This window comes from Dama dama, chromosome 12 (genome assembly GCF_033118175.1).
Source record: "Dama dama isolate Ldn47 chromosome 12, ASM3311817v1, whole genome shotgun sequence".
NCBI classification, from domain to species: Eukaryota; Metazoa; Chordata; class Mammalia; order Artiodactyla; family Cervidae; genus Dama; species Dama dama.
This window is the reverse complement of record NC_083692.1, coordinates 91,833,689-91,855,233: the sequence shown is the minus strand read 5'-3', so window position 1 is coordinate 91,855,233 and position 21,545 is coordinate 91,833,689. Positions and strand designations below refer to the sequence as shown.

The 21,545-nt window shown below is 38.9% G+C and overlaps 1 protein-coding gene across 1 annotated transcript in view; it reads right to left on the bottom strand.

Annotated features, from left to right (window-relative positions):
• The window catches only part of AP3B1 (adaptor related protein complex 3 subunit beta 1), a 227,970-nt gene extending 208,247 nt beyond the window's left edge, over window positions 1-19,723 (bottom strand). The window contains exon 1 of the mRNA XM_061158118.1: window positions 19,442-19,723. Coding sequence (XP_061014101.1) covers window positions 19,442-19,569 — 128 coding nt within the window. The 5' untranslated portion in view covers window positions 19,570-19,723. The remainder of the gene's footprint in view (window positions 1-19,441) is intronic.
• Between the last annotated feature and the right edge of the window lie 1,822 nt (window positions 19,724-21,545).

Genomic DNA, 21,545 nt, shown 5'->3' with positions numbered 1-21,545 from the left:
GGAGTAGAAGAAAAATTGCAATAGACAAAACCTTTAAAAGCCTAAAACTGAACTTAAACAAGACCAAAGTGCTCCGCTAACACTGTACTGTCAGAAAGAAAAAAAAAACAGAACACATAATTCTCTTTGGAAGACATCATTCAGAGACTCATCTATGTTCCTGATTACCTAGCATCTGATCAAAACTTAATAGACACACTAAAAGCAGGAACAAATGACAGGAGAGAGAGAGTGAGGGTGGGAGGAAAGAGGGAAGGAGAGAAGGGAGAGAAAGGACAAAAAGGAACAGAAAGAGATCCAGGGTACTCACAAACTAGAGTTATCAAATAGGGACTTTTAAACAACTACAATTAATATGGCCAGGAAAATACAGGAAAAGATGGACAAAAGAGACAAAACAATAGAGAATGTCAATAACGTAGTAAAATCTATACAAAACAATCAAATGAACATTCAGAAATTAAGAGTGTAGTTTATGAAATGAAGAACTCACTAGATAGGTTTAAGAGCAGACTGGAAATAGCAGAAGATAGGACTATTGAAAGTGAAGGCAGGTCAAGAGAAAATACACAATCTGAAGCACCAAGAAATACAAGAATGGAAAACACCAAATAGCACATCAGAGACATGTATAATATAATCAGAATATCTAACATACCTAAAAAGAGGCAGGAGAGACAAGTAAAGTGAAATGAAAGTCACTCAGTCGTGTCCGACTCCTTGTGACCCCATGGACTATCCAGTCCATGGATTTCTCCAGGCCAGAACACTGGAGTGGGCAGCCTTTCCCTTCTCCAAGGGATCTTCCCAACCCAGGGATCGAACCCAGGTCTCCCTCATTGCAGGCGGATTCTTTACCAGCTGAGCCACCAGGGCAGCCCGAGAACACTAAAGTGGGTAGCCTATCCCTTCTCCAGCAGATCTTCCAGACCCAGGAATTGAACTGGGGTCTCCTGCATTGCAGGCAGATTCTTTATCAACTGAGCTACCAGGGAAGCCCCAAAAAGAATGGGACAAAAGCAAATTTCAAAAGCTAATGGCTAAGAATTTTTCTAAACTGATGAAAGACGTAAACTTTCTATATATTTTAAAATCTTTAAAAAACAGGAAAAACATAAAGCCACACACAAAGAGACAGACACACAGACACACAGACACACACACACACACACGAGGTCTAGAAGAGTCAAACAGGTAAAAATCAAAAGATGAGAAAAATCTTTAATGTATGCAAAAAAAAAAACCAAGACATTTCCTTAAGAATAGGGTCAAAAAAACTTTTCAATAAAGGGCCAAATATTTTAGGCATTACATGCCATACCATCTCTGATGACTGTAAAGTAAGATCAGCTAATACAATACATACATAAATGGGCTGGCTGTGTTCTAATAAAACTTTATACTTATGAGGATTTCTGGATGGCACAGTGGTAAAGAATCCACTTGCCAATGAAGGAGACCCAAGAGACACGGGTTTGATCCCTGGGTTGGGAAGATCTCCTGAAGCAGGAAATGGCAACCCACTCCTGTACTCTTGCCTGGAAAATTCCACAGACAGAGGAGTCTGGCAGGCTACAGTTCATGTGTTCACACAGAATTAGATACTACTAAGCAACTGAGCATGCATGCACGAATGCGCAGGCCATAGTCTATTAATCCTTGTTTTAAAAGGACCAACAATAATACCAACAGTCAACTTTCCAAAAGAATTTACAGAGGTCAGAAGAAAATCAAATGACATCTTTAAAATGCTGAAAGAAAAAAGGCCAACAAACAACAAACCCACTGAAAGAAAATACGCTTCAAAGCTGAAGGTGAAAAAAAGTGATTTTCAGACCAATAACTGCTGAGGATCTGCTGCCAGGATATAAAAGGATATCATTTCAAAAGGAAGACAACTCTAAATTTACATGAGATTTATTCTAAATTTATACCTTTCATCTACAAAGGAAAACTTCCATCTATAAAGCAGAACTAATAGAAGAAAGACATATATCCACAAGCATGACTGGCACTTTTAACACACCTCTCTTAGAACAAGCAGATAAAAAAATTCAATAAAGATGTAGAAAATATGAAAACACAAATAACCAGCTTAACCTGACATGCATAGAACAGTATATCCAACAACTGCAGAAAAACATTCTTTTCAAGTGCACATGGAACATTACTTATCAAAATAAAATTATATGCTGGATAAGATCTTAACAGATTTCAAAGATCTAAAATCATTTAGGGTACATGGAATCTAACTAAAAATCCATAACAGAAAAAAAAAACTAGAAAATGCTGAGATGTTTGGAAAGATAAGCAACACACTTTAAATAACCTACGGGTCAAAGAAAAAATCATCAGGGATATTAGAAAATATTTTGAACTGACCAACAAAATTACAACATCTCACAACTCATGATATATAGTAAAAGCAGCACTTATAAGTAAATTTATATTTCTAATTGGAAGGACTGATGCAGAAGCTGAAACTCCAATACTTTGGCCACCTGATGTGAAGAACTGACTCACTGGAAAAGACCCTGACGCCGGGAAAGATTGAAGGCAGGAGGAGAAGGGGACAACAGAGGATGAGATGCTTGGATGGCATCACCGACTCGATGGACATGAGTTTGAGAAAGCTCAGGGAGTTGGTGATGGACAGGGAGGCCCGGTGTGCTGCAGTCCATGGGGTCACAGAGAGTCGGACACAAGTGAGCAACCGAACTGAACTGAAATGCAATATAAATGAAGAAAGACTGAATATCAATATTCTAGGCTTCCATTTCAGGAAACTAGAAGAATAATAGCAAATTAAACTCAAAGAACAAGTAAAGAAATAAAGTATAAGGGGAGAATTCAATACAACAGAAAGAAACTACAAAAGATAAAAATCAACAAAACTAAAGGATGGTATCTTTCACACAGGTTGTTAAGAAAACTTAATGAGATCATTGTAAAGCATTTACCACCGGGCCTAGAACATTCATTTATTCGGTATCTACTAGGTTCCAGGAACTATTCTAAGTACTGGGACTTACATTCTAAGTGAGAATGCAGGGGAGTTGGGTATGGGTGAGGGGGAATGACGGAAATGACAGAAGCGGGAGGGAGGGAGGGAAGGAGAGAGGGAAAGGGAAGGGAAAAATAAATATAAACAGAATAAGTACTATTCAAATAATTAAAATAAGGTAATACAATTAAAGTAAGACTGGGCAATCACAAAGATCTCTATAGGTAGAAGTGATCAGTTAAGCTGAGATCTCAGAAGACAAGGAGCCAACCATAGAAATTTTGGAAAGATACATGGCAAGAACAAACACAGATGATAAAGACCAAAAGAAGGTCTATAAAGGGTCTGTAAATGTACACAATGGTTGTTTCCTCAAGTACACTAAACACACAATACATATGAGTTGAAAGAATAAATGAACATAAGCTATATACTAACCATGTTCCTCAGAGGAATACAGGAAAACTCTAAGCTTTCACTGGATTCTCAAAATGGTCCACGACCCCAGTAAAAGTTAAAAACTACGCATACATCTTCCATGTATACATTCTACGTGTGCATGTTTTAAAAACCATGATGTCATATATACATCACAAAAGTCTCCATATTTGCCAAACCCGTTACCAAAGTCCTCAGCTACTATTCTGTTGGCAGGCAGCAGGAAATAGATTTTAGTTTTGCTCAGGATATAAGGAATACTTTCTAGAATGCGACTACTCATCCTTAAAGTTTTAAAGGAAATATCACAGAGCCATTCAGCTCCTTAGGAACAAGCTAAAATTCTTTTTTCTGTTTAACAGCACCATAAACCAAAGTTGCCACTTTCTATAAAAGATTAAAAAGACTCATGGAGGCTCAAAAGTCATTTAAATTTGATAAATATAAACACAGAAAGTTTTAAAATTTTTGCACTAAGAATAAGTGCCATAAACTTAAGTCAAAAAACAAACAAAATGAATTTGGAATTTAACTCAGAGCTAATTTCCTTAGAATACAAAAGACCCTTAACTAATCAACAAGAGCTGATCCAACAGGGAAATGGACAAAGGACATATAAGGTATTTCATTGAGAAAATAAACCAATGACTATGAGGGAGAAGATGTAATGCACTAACAATTATAAAGATTCAGTGTAGTAACATTTTAAAATGTTATTATATATTATCATTTGGTAATATTATACTATACATATATATGATCATTTGGTTTACAAATTTTTTTCTAGAAGGATACACAAGATCTTTTCCATTGTGATTATCTCAGGGGAGTACAAGAATGGGGAAGTGATACATTTTCTCTATTACTAACATGCCTTACATTGATAACATATGATTAACTTATTTAGTCACCTGAAAGCATTTTCTAGAACTTAAAACATTATTTATTTATTTTAGTATCACAGAGTCTCTAGGAGGCATGCGGAGTTATTCACTATTCAATTAATAAGGAAGCCAAAGCTCAGAGAATGTAAGGATAACATGCAAGTAAAAAATTACACATGTAAGAAATTCTAAACATAATTTTCAAGTATACCAACACAGAATTAGGGAACAGCAGAGCAAAGAATTAAACCTGAGTCTTGTTTTGAAATCCAACATTCTTCCCATTTACCACGTTACTATGAACTTCTAAAGTTGAGTATATTAAGAAAACATTTCAGGAATTATAGAATAAGTATAAAATCCATAACCTATGGTGCCACAATACTTCCCTAATTTTTATAATCGACCACAAGAAAACTGTTGCATTCTTTTTTCTCTTGAATTCAAAATTTTGTGAAAAGAAAACTGATCATTGGAGCCATAATAAACACTAACTGTTCTCAGCAGTAGTCTAAAGCATCTGTGATACACTTCTGTCTAAGTCAAAATAAATTTTATTTTCACTGACATTACTTTGACTATATTTGGTTAACATTACCTCATGTAGATTCATCAGCTCAAAATTAATTAGTATTACAGAATAGTGTATTCCATCCAAACAATTCATCTTTGTTGGCTCACATGCCCCACTGATACTGGCATGCCACTGGAATAATGGGCATGGTGCCATAGGAGCAGATGGGTATAAACACAGACATGCCAAAGAGTCAGTGTGTGCATCAAGTATGGGTATTAGTATTAGATTTTCCTCCAAGAAATTCATAAACTACAGTAAAATAAATATAAGTTTTCTACTATGTTCATAAGATATGCCAACTCAAAGCCAGATTAATTTTTAAATACTTAAAAAGAAAAAAAAATCAACTTTCCAAGGCCACAGAAGGCAAGTTTTCCATCTGATGAGTTTGGATTAGCCTTCTGTTTAGGGAATTGAGGAAACCAATATTCAGTCTCTACCTTAGATAAGCTTTGTCCCTGAAGCACTTGAAAATCTCAGTAAAAAATTCAGTTTTGAAAAAAATCACTTGGCACTGTTACAAAACGAAACAGTTCTGTGATCTGTTGAACAACAATGTGAGTATACTTAACACTAATGGACTGTATACTTAAAAATAGTTAAGATGGTAAATTTTATGTTATATATTTTTTAATCACAATTTTTAAAAAAGTCACACAGCCCTGTCAAGTTTCCTGATGAAGGCCATGTAGGCCTAGAAACCGAAAAAATTCCTACAATTTCCTATATGACAGGAAAAAAAATCTGAAAATGTAAATCACTGAGCTTTACATGTTTATTTTAAATTCTGCATTCTGTTGAAAAAACTATTGTAATTTTCAAAAGACTAATTTATTTCCACATATATTTTTAAATTTTTGAAACATAAAACATATGATATTGACCAAATAATACTGAAATTTTTTATAATTTTTACCATATTAATGAAAAGTTTTAAAATACTAAAAATGCTAAAAAGAAAAAAAAAAAGGCGGTGGGGGGGGGGATCATTTGTAATCACTATTATCCAAAATCATTTGTTAAGCACTATATAAGGTACCAAGAAAGATGGCTCTATGTGTGTGTGTCTGTGTGTGTGTGTAAACAAAATCTATCTCTGACTTCCAGGAACTTAACTACATTTTCTGTTTAAAGAAATGTTCAAGGATCCAATCACCTTGGGAAATCCAATCTGTCAGACAGGCAGAAAATTTAAGAACTGTGTATTTTTAACTTTACTTACTATTTTTTGAGATTTTTTTTTTTTTTTAATGTGGACCATTTTAAAAGTTTTTATTGTATTTGTTACAATAGTATATGTCCTATGTTTTGGTTTTTTGGCCACGAGTCATGTGGGATCATAACTCCCTGACCTGGGATCGCGCTTGCACCCCCTGCATTGGAAGGTGAAGTCTTAACCACTAGACTGCCAGGGAAGTCTCTAATTTACTTTTAACTGGCCACAGCGTTCCTATCATCTTATGGCTCCCAAACTTCTTTCTCTAGCCTACCTCTTCCCTAAGCTTGACTCGTGTATCCAACTGTCTATTTAGCATCTCCACTCAGCTGCCTAATAGGTGTCTCACACTGAATGTGCTCAAGCTCCTGAACATCTCCCCTCTTTAAAAAGTTCCTCTATATACAGTCTTCTTCATTTCAGTTGATACCAGTCCCAAACTTCCAGCTGTTTAGGCAAAAAGCTTGTGTCCATCCTTGATATCTTTTTCTCTCACACACCACCATTCAAACCATCAGCAAATCTCACTGGATCTACTTTCAAAATATATGCAGAATCCAATCACTGCTCCCCTCTACCACTGATCGGACTGGGGCATCACCTTATCTTGCCAGGGTTACTGTAGGGTCTCCTTGCTGGTCTCCCTGCCTCAGATCTGCAGTCTATTCCTAGTTCAGGAGACAAAGCGATATATTAAAAACATAAGTTGGGTCATCTCACTCTTCAGTTCAAAACCCTCCAATGGCTTCTTTCTCTCACAGAGTAAAATCCAAGTCCTTACAAGGATGGACAAAAAGCCCTACACAATCTGGTCCTTACCTCTCTGCTCTCATCTACTACTCCCCGCTCTTCCTTCATGCACTCTGTGCAGACATACTGGCCTCTTTACTATGCTCCCAAATCAGAAATTCTTCTGCCTCAGAGCCTGAGCACACACAATTCCTCTGACTGAAGACTTCTTTCTCCCCAGGCTTCTGCAAGTCACTCCCTCACCTACTTCAGGTATTTGCAAGCATCTTTTCTTCACCCTGCTATTTCAAACTCAACCCAACCTCCATCTTAATTCTCTATCCTCTTTCCCTGCCTTATTTTTCGCTATAGAGCTCCCTGTTATCAAATGACTGCTTATCTTCTTCAGATTGGAATACACTCCATGAAAGCAGGCATTTTGTCCACTGATTGATTAATCCCCAGCATTAAGAAGAGTACCAAGCAAAAGAAGGCACTCATATTTGTTAAATCCATAAGTTACTTCTATATTTTTAGGTTATAGAAAGAAACATTAGAAATGAATAAGGTCAATAAAAAATAAATAAATAAATAAAAGAAAAAAAAAAGAAATGAATAAGGTCTCAAGTATCCTGCAGACCATAACCTCTTTGAAAAAACATATACATCTGGCACACAGTAGTCACTTAATAATGACTGACTGACTTCTAAATGCCCATTCTGCTCAAAACCTTCCAATGGCTTCTCTTCACACTCAAGAGTAAAATCCAAAGTCCTTACAAGGCCCTACACAATCTGGCCCCCAACCTTCAACTCTCCCCCCTACCCTTCCGCCCCCATAGTACTAAATTTCCCCCTTATTCTTTATGACTACATCCTTAACCAAGGCTTTAAGAAATTTTAGGTAACCTACTCCTAGAGTAAAGCTCTGCCAACCCATGATCTTGGGACCAGCATTTTTCATAAGCCTCTCGCTTATCCAGCTGGCATGCCACCTCACTCAGCTGCCAGATTAAAGACACTGGCCTTCTAATTAGGTCAGTCCCTATCAGCAATACAAGTAATCAGCCCATCAATAAGCAGACATTGACTATAAATTGTTCACTTTTGTAGATCTATGAACTCTTTCCAGATGACATGTTAAATAAGTCTTCCCTAAGTACATAAACCAAAGAATGTTATTCATAATAATGTGAAATATAGGAAAATCATTTCCTTCTTGATTATTCTACTTTGGGCTCTTCACTTTAAATTTTGAATTTGGACTGCAGGCAATTTGTTTTTGTCGGTAGTTCATTTATATTCACAATTGCAATACTGTCAAATTATTTCACTATAAAACATTTGTCATTCCATGAGCATTTGTAACTTTTCTGCAGTAAAAAAGAACATTTCAACCCACCATCTGTCTGATCTTTTCGGTTTTCCTCATTCAGTTCTAGCAATGTTACCTCAAATTCTAAATATTTTTAGAAATAATATATCACATCCTGGGATTTAGCAGTAAGACTTGATTTTAAATATTCTAGATTTTCTCCTTGGATTTTACAAAATCAGTGATCTTAAAATAACATATCTATGTTTTCTGGTTGAAGAGTTAAGATAAACTGTAAAAGTCAGAACTGAACCTGCTCCAAGAAGAAATGCAAGCTAAGCAAATAAAATAGAACACTGTTATAATCTGTTGCAAAGCAGGACTCTGCAGTATTTCATCACTTTTTTTGTTCAATGTGGTAAACTTTTATTTGATTTGAAGAACATTTCAAGAATTAAATTATAGGAATCCTACTGCACCACTAAAAGTGACAATCCTTAACCTGAATAGCTGGCCCTTTGTAGAACTAACAGTCTTACTTACATGAAGACAAAAACAACTAATTCATCTACCTAGGAATGTACTGCAGATATCATTGTATAGCTTCTTCTTTTGTTAACAGCCACCTTAGAACACATGACATTTACTTAGTAAAAGAGCAATAAAAACACTGAAATTGGGAGTCTCCTAGTGGTCCAGTAGTTAGGACTCGCTGCTTTCACTGTCGTGGCCAGGATTCAATCCCTGGGCAGGGAGCTAGTATTCCACAAGCCACGCATTGTGGCCAAAATAAAATAAAGCCCTGAAACTGCCTTATATTTCATATGTTCCTTGTAAATAAAAACATTAGGGCCCAGTTTACATATACAGCATGGCAACTATGCTGTTAACATTGCCATAACTAGATTAAGTGGCCACAAATTCCAACAAGTTAAGCAGAATTAACAAGATGAGCAGTTACCAAAACTGGAGTTATCAAACTCGAAGGAATTAAATCTTCAGAAATCGAAGATGATGACAAGGACAAAAATATGCTATGGAAATCATTAGTGGAGTATATTTTCATACCAGCAACACCAAATTCCTAAACACAAGAGAAAGGAATTCACAATGAAGAGCCCGTGCCTCTTCATAATATGCTAACAACTCAGAGCTCCAAAATTTTCAGCATCTCAAACTAAAATGTTTGACATTTCAAAATTCCAGCATGTCCATTTTCTTCAGTAAATCACTGTTTACAAAAACAAAGGCTTATAGACACACGTATATGTACGGCTGAGTCCCTTTGCTGTTCCCCTGAAATTATCACAACACTGTTTGTTAATCCACTATCAAAGTGAGAGTGGCTCAGCGTGTCCAATTCTTTGTGACCCCATGGACTATACAGTCCATGGAATGCTCCAGGCCAGAATACTGGAGTGGGAGCCTTTCCCTTCTCCAGGGGATCTTCCCAACCCCGGGATCGAACCTAGGTCTCCTGCATTGCAGGCGGATTCTTTACCAGCTGAGCCACAAGGGAAGCCCAAGAATACTGGAGTGGGTAGCTTCTCCCTTCTCCAGGGGATCTTCCCAACCCAGGAATCGAACCCAGGTCTCCCGCATTGCAGGCGGATTCTTTACCAGCTGAGCCACAAGGGAAGCCCAAGAATACTGGAGTGGGTAGCCTATCCCTGCTCCAGCGGATCTTCCCGACCCAGGAATTGAACTGGGATCTCCTGAATTGCAGGCGGATTCTTTACCAACTGAGCTATCAGGGAAGCCCTGTTAATCGACTATACCCTAATACAAAATAAAGACCAAAAAAAAAAACAAACAAAACAAAACTCAGCAGGCCAAGTTCACATTAAAATGCACTATTCATTCTGGAAAAAAAATAAATAAAGGCTTATAATAAGTCATTTTTTGTTAGGTATATCACACTGAAATCTTGAGAATTATTACACAATTTGTACTATTCGTATTAGTTCACATTAGCCTTATCTCACCAAATAAAAATAAGATAAAAATCTTATCAGCTGAAAACACAGAAGAATTAATTATACTTACAGTATAACCCCACATTTGAAAATAAAAATGCTATCTGAAGAATGATATAGACTTCAAAACCTTGATTATAAAATTCATTCAATACCTACGTGACAATTCTAAGTCAATTAAACCTAACCACAACAAAACCTCAAGCAATGACATAAAGAAAATGGCTGTTTGGGGCCTTCACGGTGATGCAATAATACATTGACAGGGATAGGAGGTTAGGTTTTTCCTTCTGTTATAAGGTCCACAGAATCTGGTCATGTTTATTTTTTAACTACACTGGCTGAAGTGACAGTAAATATTAGTAGAATCTGAATCATTCAATGATCAGTCATTAAGTAAAAGATCTAAAATATTTATTATGCAAAATTATGAGCCAAACACTTTGCTAGGCATCTTCACATAAACTACACTATCTAATTAACGGATTCCCTGGTGGCTCAGATGGTCAAGAGTCTGCCTGCAATGCGGGAGACAAGAGTTCGATCCCTGGGTCTGGAATATCCCCTGGAGAAGGAAATGGCAACCCACTCCAGTATTCTTGCCTGGAAAATCCCATGGCTGGAGGAGCCTGGTGGGCTACAGTTCATGGGCTCACAAAGAGTCAGGAATCGGACATGACTGAGCACGCATGCCATGCACACATACCACTCTTAGTAACATACATACAAAATCTCACATGCTCCAGGTTCCAAGGCAGAAGCAGTATTCTGAGAGGAACCTAGGTCAGACCAAGTTGCTGATCTTGGAAAGACTCCCAAAGAGGCAAGAGGCAACTGGGAAGTATCCTGGAGACACAAACGCTGGTGGCAGCCACTTGGGGGAGCTCATTTCACAAGGATACTGGTGCTGGCAAGTGTCATTTAGGAATTCTCTTCTAGTTTACTAGTGTCAAGACCCAGCCCACCCACCAGCCCACAGGCACCAGTCCTGGAACACTCTAGACCAAAGAGTAGCGGGGGGGACCCAGTCCTGCCCACCAACAGGCCAGCTGCCAGAGGATCCCCTGGACCCTCAGCTACCCCAGGACCCGCCCTGTCTACCAGAAGGTTCAGGATGCAGCCCACCTACCAAGGCGTGAGCAAGAGCCCTGGGTCCAGCAGCCCGTCGATCCCCCCCTCCCCACCTGCCAGCAGGCCAGCACCATCCTGGGCCCAGCCCCATCAACCCAGAGGAGGGGACCAGACCTGGGACAAACAAGGCCCCACAGCCAGCTGGTATGACCCGCCCACTCACCAGCAGTCTGGCACCAGCTCCATGACCCCTTGGGCCTGGTCCCCCTACCTAGAGGCCGACACCAACCAAGAGTCTAAGGTACAATAAAGTTTAAGGTACAATAAAGACAGTCTCTTCGACAAGCTAGGTGTACAAGTTGAGGTTAGAACATTACCTCACAGCATATATAAAAACAAATTCAAATGGATTGAAGATCTGAAACCCTAAAACATCTAGAAAAAGACAGAGGCGGAATATTGACAAAAATCCTAACTATTTTTTTTGGACCTATTTCCTAAGACAAAAGAGAAAAAAGCAAAAATAAATAAGTGGATCTAATTAAAGTGTTTGCAGAGCAAAGGAAACGATCAACAAAGGAAAGAGACAATCTATGGAATGGGAGAAAATATCCACAACTGATATTAGTGACAAGGGATTAATGTCCAAAATATATAAACAGCGCCTACAAATCAGTATGAGAAAAACCAAACAACTCAATACAAAATGGCAAAGATGTGGGAAAAAAGGGACTATTGTACACTGTTGATGGCACTGTAAATTGCCGCAGCCATAAGGGTATGGAGGTTCCTCAAAAACTTGAAAGCAGCTATCATATGATTTAGCAATTCCACTCCTGGGTATTTATTCAAAGAAAACAAAAACAGTAATTTGAAAAGATATATGCACCATAAGTTCACTGCGGCATTATTTAAATAGCCAAGGTACGAAAGCAATCTAAGTGTCCACTGACAGGTGAATGACCAAAGAATATATGGTATATATATACAGACAACACACAAAACACAGTGGGATATTACTCACCCATAAAAAAGAATGAAATCTTGCCATTTTCTACAACATGTAATGACCAAAGGGTATTATGCTAAGGGCAACAAGTCAGACAGGGAAAGATATACATGGAATCGAGAAAAACAAATGAACAAACATAACTAAACAGAAGTAGAATCACAGATACAAAGAACAAACAGATAGTTTTGGGGAAAGAGGGTATCAGTGTACAAAATTCAGTTACAAAATAAATGAATCATGGGTAATGAAATGTACAGTCTGGAGAAAACAGTCAATAAATATGAAGTATCTTTGTATGGCAAGAGACACCAGCTAGACTTATCACAGTGATCATTTAGAAATGTATAGAAATATTGAACTACTGTGCTGTGTACCAAGAACTAACGTAGCGTGTGACAGGTCAATTACTCACCAAAAACAAACATACAAACTTACAGAAAAAGAGATCAGATTTGTGGTTACCAGAAGGAAGGAGATTGGGGAGTGGGGGAATTGGATAATACAGTCAAAAGGTACAGACTTCCAGTTTTAAGTACTTTATCTCACAACTGGGAATGTGCTATACAACATGATAATATAACACTGCTATACATTATAAGTGAAAATTGTTAAGTAAATCCTAAGAGTTCCCATCCCAAGGGAAAAAGTTACTTTCTATTTCTTTAATGTTACATTTACATGAGGTGATGGATGTTCATTAAATTTACTGTGGTAATAATTTCATGATGCATGTAAGCCAAATCATTATGTTGTATACCTTAAACTCATGCACTGCTATATATCAATTATATCTCAACAAAACTGGAAGAAATACAAAAACAAAAATATACAAACTAGTGTGTTACTATCAACAAGGCACTGACATCTGGGGCTGCAAAAGGAAAATAAAACAAAGTCAGCAGTGGCTGGAGAGCTCTCTAAAACAGAGCTGGGAGGCCACTGATGAAGTGTGACTTAAGGACAACAGCCCAGATGGAATCTGAACTTCGACCACTTACTATCTTAACGGAGGTATCCAGAATATGTGCCCAATGTTCCAGAAACTCAGAATATTTATCCAACCCTTACTCTAAAGTAACTCGTGACAGTCTATTCATTAAGAGCAAATACTTCCTTGCATCGTGGTCCACCATGAAAGTGAAGTCACTCAGTTGTGTCTGACTCTTTGTGACTCTTTGGACTACAGCCTGCCAGGATCCTCTGTCCAGGGGATTTTCCAGGCAAGAATACTGGAGTGGGTTGCCATTTCCTTCTCCGGGAGATCTTCCCAACCCAGGGATTGAACCCAGGTCTCCTGCACTGTAGGCAGACGCTTTACCATCTTGCCACCAGAGAAGTCTTGGTCAACCATAGTTCTTGCCAGGTAACAACGACCTTGTGGCTTTCATCTTTATAAGACCCTGGACTCTTTTCCACTGTACAATCTTGAGCTACAACTCTTAAGATCCCAAATAAATTATTTTATTTGTAGCCCTCTGCATTTTCTTGGTCGGTAAGACTGGTTCATCTTTCCTTTCAATAAAGTTAACTCGAGAACATCCCTATAAAAAGGTTACTCTCATTCAGATACATTTCTATATGCCCCTTGAAAGTGAGAAAAAGCAGTGTGGATTGAGCTAGATGTGTTGTCTGTCGTGTGCCCAGTCACTCAGCCATATCCAACTCTTTGCAGCCCTTAGGACTGTACCCTACCATAATGTACACACACCAGAGACCCACGTAAAATTCCTAGTGGCCTCCACTGAGAAACACTGATATTAAAGGTTAAAGAGTTATATGTAATGTAATTTTCACGGATAATATAAAGCTGACAATAAATAAAATTTAAGTTAAAAAAGTAAGCTAGGCTTTATCATTTGCAATGCAAAAACACTGACATTGATTACATCAGACTACACGATATAGTAAGACAACAGAAAAGCATGCAGTCCTTTGGGGCTAAATCAGCTCTGCAAATCAAACAAATGAAAAGACCACCCAAATTTCAGCAAGGACTGAAAAAATGCTACCTTGGTTACCTTTTAATCATTAAATCCAATGGCCACTTTTCAGCCTTCATTCCATCTGCCTTCTCTCAGCAACTCCTAACATAGTTAACCACTTCCTTGCTCCTCTCAGCCTGCTTTTTTTTTTTTTTAAACTTTCCTCTGGTCTCCTAGCCCTCTAAGCACTGTCTCCTTCCCTACTTGCTCATTCATTCACACCTTAAATGTTGATGCTCCCTACAGTTTTGTCTAAACTGCCTCTTCTCCTAAAAAGAAAAGTTCTCCCTGGGTGATTTCATCCATTCCCATACTTTAATTATACTACCCACAATTCTAAATGCTGATGCTTGAATCTATATTTCATCTAAACGTGCATTTTCTTTTGCATCTCTCCTGGTTTCTATTTACTTTGCCTGAAGAACTCCCCCTGTTCTCCACCCAGCAAAAATCTTCTCAGGCTTTATGACCTAATACATTACCACCTCAGTGAAGCTTTCAACAACTTTTCCAAATAGTGTTAGTTACTATTCTAGTTCAGAAGTCATTTCAACTATACCATCTTGTGAAAAACTCACAAAATAGGCAAGTATTATCATACTCTCCCTAGAAATAAAGGCACTGAAGTTTGAAGAGCTCAAGCAACTTGAACAAAGAAGCATTACTACAAGCAGAAAACATCAACTTAAATCCAGGTCTTTTCACTCTTGGTCCAATACTCTTTCTAGTACACTGTGATGTTCCCCAGAAAAAAAAGAGAGATTCAGAAATTTAGTAGTTTTACCATTGTTAAGAAAAACTAATTAGTAATTTCTAGAAATTAATTTATAATTAAATGCTTAATCCAAAAACAAATTATTAATAATTACTACTTTAAATTATACACACACACCCAAACTGGTTAAAATAAGCGTTTAAGACAAAAGAAAACACCTCATACCAATCAGAACAGCCATCATAAAAAAGAAAACTACAAATAATAAATGCTGGAGAGAATGTGGAGAAAAGGGGACTCTACTGCACTGCTGGAGGGAATGTAAACTGGTATAGCCACTATGGAGAACAGTAGGGACTCCTTAACAAACCAGGAATAAAACTACCATATGACCCAGCAATCCCACTAGTGGGCATATACCCTGAGAAAACCACAATTCTAAAAGGCACAATGTTCACTGCAGCACTATTTACCATAGCCACGACATGGAAGCAACCTAGATGTCAATATAGAAGGTGTGTGGGGGGGCGGGTATTACTTATATATATATATGAATATTCTTCAGCCATAAAAAGAAACAAATTTGAGTCAGTTGTAGTGAGGTGGATGAACCTAGAATCTGTTATACTGAATGAAATAAGCCAAAATGAGAAAAACAAACATCATACATTAACACCTAGTGGCTCAGTTGGTAAAGAATCTGCCTGCAATGCAGGAGACCCGGGCTCAATCCCTGGATCAGGAAGATCCCCTGGAGAAAGGAATGGCAACCCACTCCAGTATTCTTGCCTGGAGAGAATCCCATGGACAGAGGAGCCTGGCAGACTTGCAAAGAGTTGGATATGACTGAGCGACTAACACCTGCACTTTTCTTTCAACACATATATATGGAATCTAGGAAAACAGTGAACCTATTTACAGAGAAGACATGGAGACACAGAGGTGGAGAACAGACTTCTGGACACTGCAGAAAGAGAGGCTAGGAGAAACTGAGAAAGTAGCATTGACACATATATATATACTATCATGTGTAAAACAGGTCAACTATCAGGAAGCTGCTATACAACACAGGGAGCCCCGCCTGGTGCTCTGTGATGACCTAGAGGGACCGAACTGGGGGTTGGGGGGAGGCTCCAGAGGGAGGGACTATATATATACACACACACACATAATTACGACTGATTCGTGCTGACGTGTGGCAGAGACCACCTCAAAACTGCAAAGCAATTATCCTCTAGTAAAAACATCACCACTGCAGACACTGTGGTAAAGACTGGTTCAGGAGATTCACACACGGTGGCTAAGTACAGGGGATGGTGAATCTAATGAAGAGCAGAACACCTGTATGGTCTCAAAGTGTCCCCCCATAGGTAACTAGAAAAAAAATCCTCTAACTGGGAAAATTAACATCATAAAGATGGGCATCCTATGCCTCCTGACACAAAAGTCTAAGAAGGTAGCACTGCAGCCTGGGATATTTAACATGAATCAAAATGTGAGGAAACACCAGCAAAGGCAAACTGATTAACATGCTATAAAGTAACTGGCTTGTGTTCTTGAAAAATATCAAGGCAGTGAAAGACAAAGGCTAAGTAACTATTCCAAATTAAAGGAGATTAAAGAGATACGAGAACTAAGTAAAATACATAATCCTGGATTGGATTCTACACTAGAGAAAAAAAAATGCTAAAAAAATTAAAATTATTTATTGGGACAAATGACAACACAGGATTATAGACTGTAAATTATACTAATGATAAACTTCCTAACTGTAACAGTGCTGCAGTTGTGAATGAGAATATCCTTGTTCTTAAAAGATACATGCTAAGGTATGAGGATAAAGGGACATGGTGTATAGAACCCATTCTCCAAAGGGTCAGAAGAGATAATAATACGAATGTGTGCATGTCTGAGTGTGGATGGAGAAAGAAAGAGAAATAAAGCAATGTAGTAATTTTTTAAAAACTGAGCCTACATCAAGACTAGTTCTCTGTATTACTCTTGCAACTTTTTTGCAAACTCATAATCATTCAAAGTAAATCATCAAAAATGAGACCAGAGGGTGTGGGAGAAATGGGTGAAGCAAGTCCAAGGCACAAAGTTCCAGTTATAAAATAAGTAAGTCAGGGGGATATAATGTACATCATGTTAACTACAGTTAATAATACTGTACTGCATATTTGAAAGTTGCTAAAAGTGAATCTTTAAAGTCCTCATCCGAGGCGGCCAGGGTGGTGGGGGGGACCAAACTCTAAGTATGGTGACAGATGTTAACCAGACTTGCTGTGGTGATAATTTCTCAATATATAAAAAACCTACTGAACATTATGGTGTATACCTGAAATTAACATGTCGATGTCAAATATACTTTGATTAAAAAAAAAATCAGAGTACAGGATCAGGGTAAGCTTGAAGTTTTTTATATAAATTTTGTCATTTGGGTTTTTTTAAAAAGGCAAGAAATATCACATTTTTATAAATGAGAAAATAAAAGAGAGGTTAAGTGACCACTTCCAGAACTCAGGTCCCTGTTTCTGTACAACCCCATTGGTTTGCAATTCAATGGCCAAAATGTTTCTAATTCTTGAAAGCCTCAAGGTCATACACTGTCTACGACTACTAAAGTTTTAAACTTTTAATGATTTGTATGCATTCTCTAATAAGGTACAATTATTTCCTTCTCCAGGGGATGTTCCCCGCCCAGGAATCGAACCCGGGACTCCTGCATTGCAGGCAGATTCTTTACCAACTGCAATACAAGGGAAGACCAAGGTACAGTAAACTTCATCAAGTGCTACTTCGTCTAAATGCTCAAGAGAATGGGCTCTGAGATGAGACTGTCTGAGTTCAACTCAGGCAGGGCAGTGTTCTAGTTCTGCTATTTTAGGCAAATTAACCACTTGTGCACCAATTTCCTCATCTGCAAAGTGGAATCAAAGAAGTATCTTTGGGTTCCTCCTATATCCTCTGTGGCACCTGGAAGTCACAGAACAGTTTCCCGTAAGTCACACTCACTCAGTCAGACAGTTGTCAGGAGGACCAAATGAGATAATCAATGTAAAGTAGTGTGCACAAGTACTCAAAGTCAGCTATTTTTATTTCAACTCCAACATGCTCAGTCACCTCAGTAACACTGGTCACAGTCAAAGCCACACATTTTTTTTCAAAATCAGACCCAAATCTGACAAAATAGGAAACGAAAGGCTCTAAGAGGAAAACATCTTAGAAGTTCACAATCCATAAAAGTAAATCAATTGTAAGCATATCACATGCAAAACAGACTCTACAGACTTAAACATTAATTTAACAGTTGAAATATCTGCTAATAGAACAGTAGAGCTGCAACAGATTTCTTGTTGGAACAATCCATCATCTAAATGCACAGAAGGAAAAATGAAAAATTATAGAAGTTACATTACTTATAAACTTTGCTAACCTAAGAATAAGGAAATAAACAAAAAACTCTGTTCCGCACACTCCACACAGATTTCAGTTAGCTTAATGCAGTCAAAATGTCATCTCAACTTCAACTACTAGCAATTTCCAGAATGCCTTTTTAAATAAATTTAATTAAAGTTTAATCAAATAAATTATTTAAGTTCAGCATAAATCTAGTGTCAGCCTATTATGTTCAGTGAGTACTGAGAGATCAAAAATAAGAAAAAATGTAAAAATGATTACAAAAAAATGCAAAGTTGCCAGAATTCTGTAAGTTTAAAACCACTCCCTCTCCCCCACCACAAAAAAAAAAACAACAAAAACATCAATGAGTGGGGTGTTTTCTTTCCCTTTTTCCGTGGTACTTAAAATACTCGTAATAAAAAAAAAAAAACCACGTATACATTGTTTAGTGTTCATTTTTAAAATCCACATTATTTGCAAAAGTTTACCACTTGCCCACACTCTAAATATTCTCTCCTCATATGCTTATTACTGTGTTTCCGAGCTTTGTTTTTTGGTTTGGGGGTTGTCTTTTACCTTTGGTGGGGGGTTTCGTTTTTTCTTTTTTGGTCTGTTATGCAAAAGACATTTTCCGGGAACGATGGTGTCTGAATAAACCAGCTTGTTCATTCATAAAGCGCCTAAAACACCACCTTGCTTCTACACTTAAGGGTCACAGAACAGGTTCCCATAAGACACAATCTAACTTTCCCTCTCAGCTCCCCAAACGTGAATCCTTCCACCCTAGCGAGAGAATTTCTCCAGGTGTCATCAAGCAAACGTTAAACTAGCTTGAAGTGTTTGTTCAAAATTCAGACTCCTGGGCCCCAGACCAACTCAATCGGGGTCTTTGGGGGTGGCACCTAAGCGGTCTCAAAGGTTCTTCTTCACTAAAGTCTGAAAACTCCTAGAGATCCCCTCCACACACTCAACCCAAACCCCCAACGACTCCCACCACTGCCAAGTGCTCCCGCGGCAGGAAAGGCCCGCTCCGCTCCCGGACGGTCTCAGGGCGACCCCGCCCCCGTCCCGGGAGCCCCAGCCCCTCAGTCCCGTCCCCACCCCAAACCTTTCTCCTCACTTCTTCATATCGCTGCTAAAGAGGCCGAAGGCGCCGGAGGGGGAAATGGTTGAGGTCGCCTCCTGACCCAGCTCCGTCGCCTCCCCTCCTCCCGACTGCTCATTGTAAGCGAAGCTGTTGCTGGACATCGCTGCGGGGTCGCCGGCTGTCGAGAGGGTCCGGCCTGGGGTTCTCTCTGACGGGCTCCGGTCCCAGCGACTGGAAACAAAACTAGTTCTCGTGCAGAGGGGCGCGCGCAGGCGCTTCCGGACTCGTCACCGCTCCCACAGCCGACCCGGCGGGCCACCCCCTGCGCATGCCCAGTGTGCGGGCGGCCAGAGCCCACCCCCCGGCCACTCCCGGGCCGGACTGGAGTTCCCGCCTCCGGGCTTTTGAGGTCGCCGAGCGGCTTGAACCCAGCCTCTGCGCTGGGCACGCCCTCAGCGTGCTAGGGACTAAGCTCTTTTTAGAGTTTTCTTTTTTTTTTGGAGACAGGTACCCACGTATCCATTTTGAGCCCTTAGGAGATCCCCCGGGCCCGGACACCTCTTTTTTGGATTTCTGTTGTAAACCAGAAGCTTTCAGATTTCTCCTGAAACACCGTTTAACACACCAGGTCAACTTTGCTAAACTCATCAGGATTGCTTTTCCTGTTTAGGCTGGTTTCTAAAGCTTTCGCTCCAGCCTGCTTAGTCTTGCTGTTACATCTGCCCCGGGCAATCTTTATGCAGAGCTCTGTGTTTTAAGGAAATTTCTAAAACCCTGTCTTTCTGGGATCTGCCACCGCCAAGATGGGATCATTGTAGCTTCAAAGGAAAATCCTGGGGTCATTGGTTCCGAGGAGCTAAAGGCGTGCTTCCTACTGGCGTCTGGCTACCAAAAGTAGAATAAAAGAAAATAGAGCTGTCCCAAACACCAGAAGTAGCTCATTATCTGGGCACCTCTTTTTGTTCTTCTTGTGGTAGCACTTACTAAAGTCTAAAGAGGAGTCGAGGAAGAAAGTTGCCTGGCTCCAGAGTAGCTCTCGAGAAACTTTCTTTTCAGGAGTAACTTGCCCCAGCCTGATATTTCAGGTGGATTTCAGAGCATACTGCGCGCTATTTCCACTGCTTCCCTTTTAGTCAGGCTCCGAAACCTAGAAACTGTAAGGGGACTAGTGAAACACAGGGTTTCCCTGGTAGTTTAGAAGGTTAAGAATCCCCTTGCAACGCAGGAGACCTGGGTTCCATCCCTGGGTGCAGAAGTTCGCCTGACAAGAGAAGCCACTGAAATAAGACACCCGTGCACTGCAACTAGAGAATAGTCCCCATCTGCCACAACTAGAGAAAAGCCCGTGCAGCAACAAAGAGCCAGCACAGCCAAAAATAAATAAATAAATAAAATTATTTTTTAAAACTAAATGGCTTAATATGTACCAGGCATATAAATATTAGTTCATTTAATAGTAAAAGAAGCTAAGCGTTCACTTCACTTATCTGTGAAATGGGGACTTGATACACACATACACACATAGAGAATCTTTGGCATATATTTCTTGGCATAGAATGTCTTGGTTGTACATTATATATATCTTTGCTGAATATCCTAAATTGTTCTCCAATATAATTTTACTGGAGCTATCCTTGGTAGCTCAGACTGTAAAGAATCTGCCTGCAATGCAGGAGACCCAGGTTCAATCCCTGGGTTGGGAAGATTCCCTGGAGAAGGGAATGGAAGCCCACTCTAGTATTCTTGACTGGGAAATCCCATGGACAGACCATGGGGTCACAAAGAGTCGGACACGACTGAGCAACTAACATATAATTTTAACAGTTTACATTCCCACAGCAATGCATGAGAGATCTTTCCTCACATTTTCACTAACACTTTGTTTTCTTAAAAGTTTTCATCATCATCAATATGATAGGCATGAATATTGTTTTATTATACTTCATTTTCATTTTCACATTCATAATGAATCTGAGTACCTTTTAAAATTATTGTTCCATTTGCATTTTGTTTTCTGAGAACTGCACATGAACATACTTATTTGATTTTACATTGAGTAGTCTGCTTTTCTTATACATTTTAAGTTCTTTATTCTTGAGTCTGTTATGTTTAATTCACTGCTTGATTTTATTTGGTA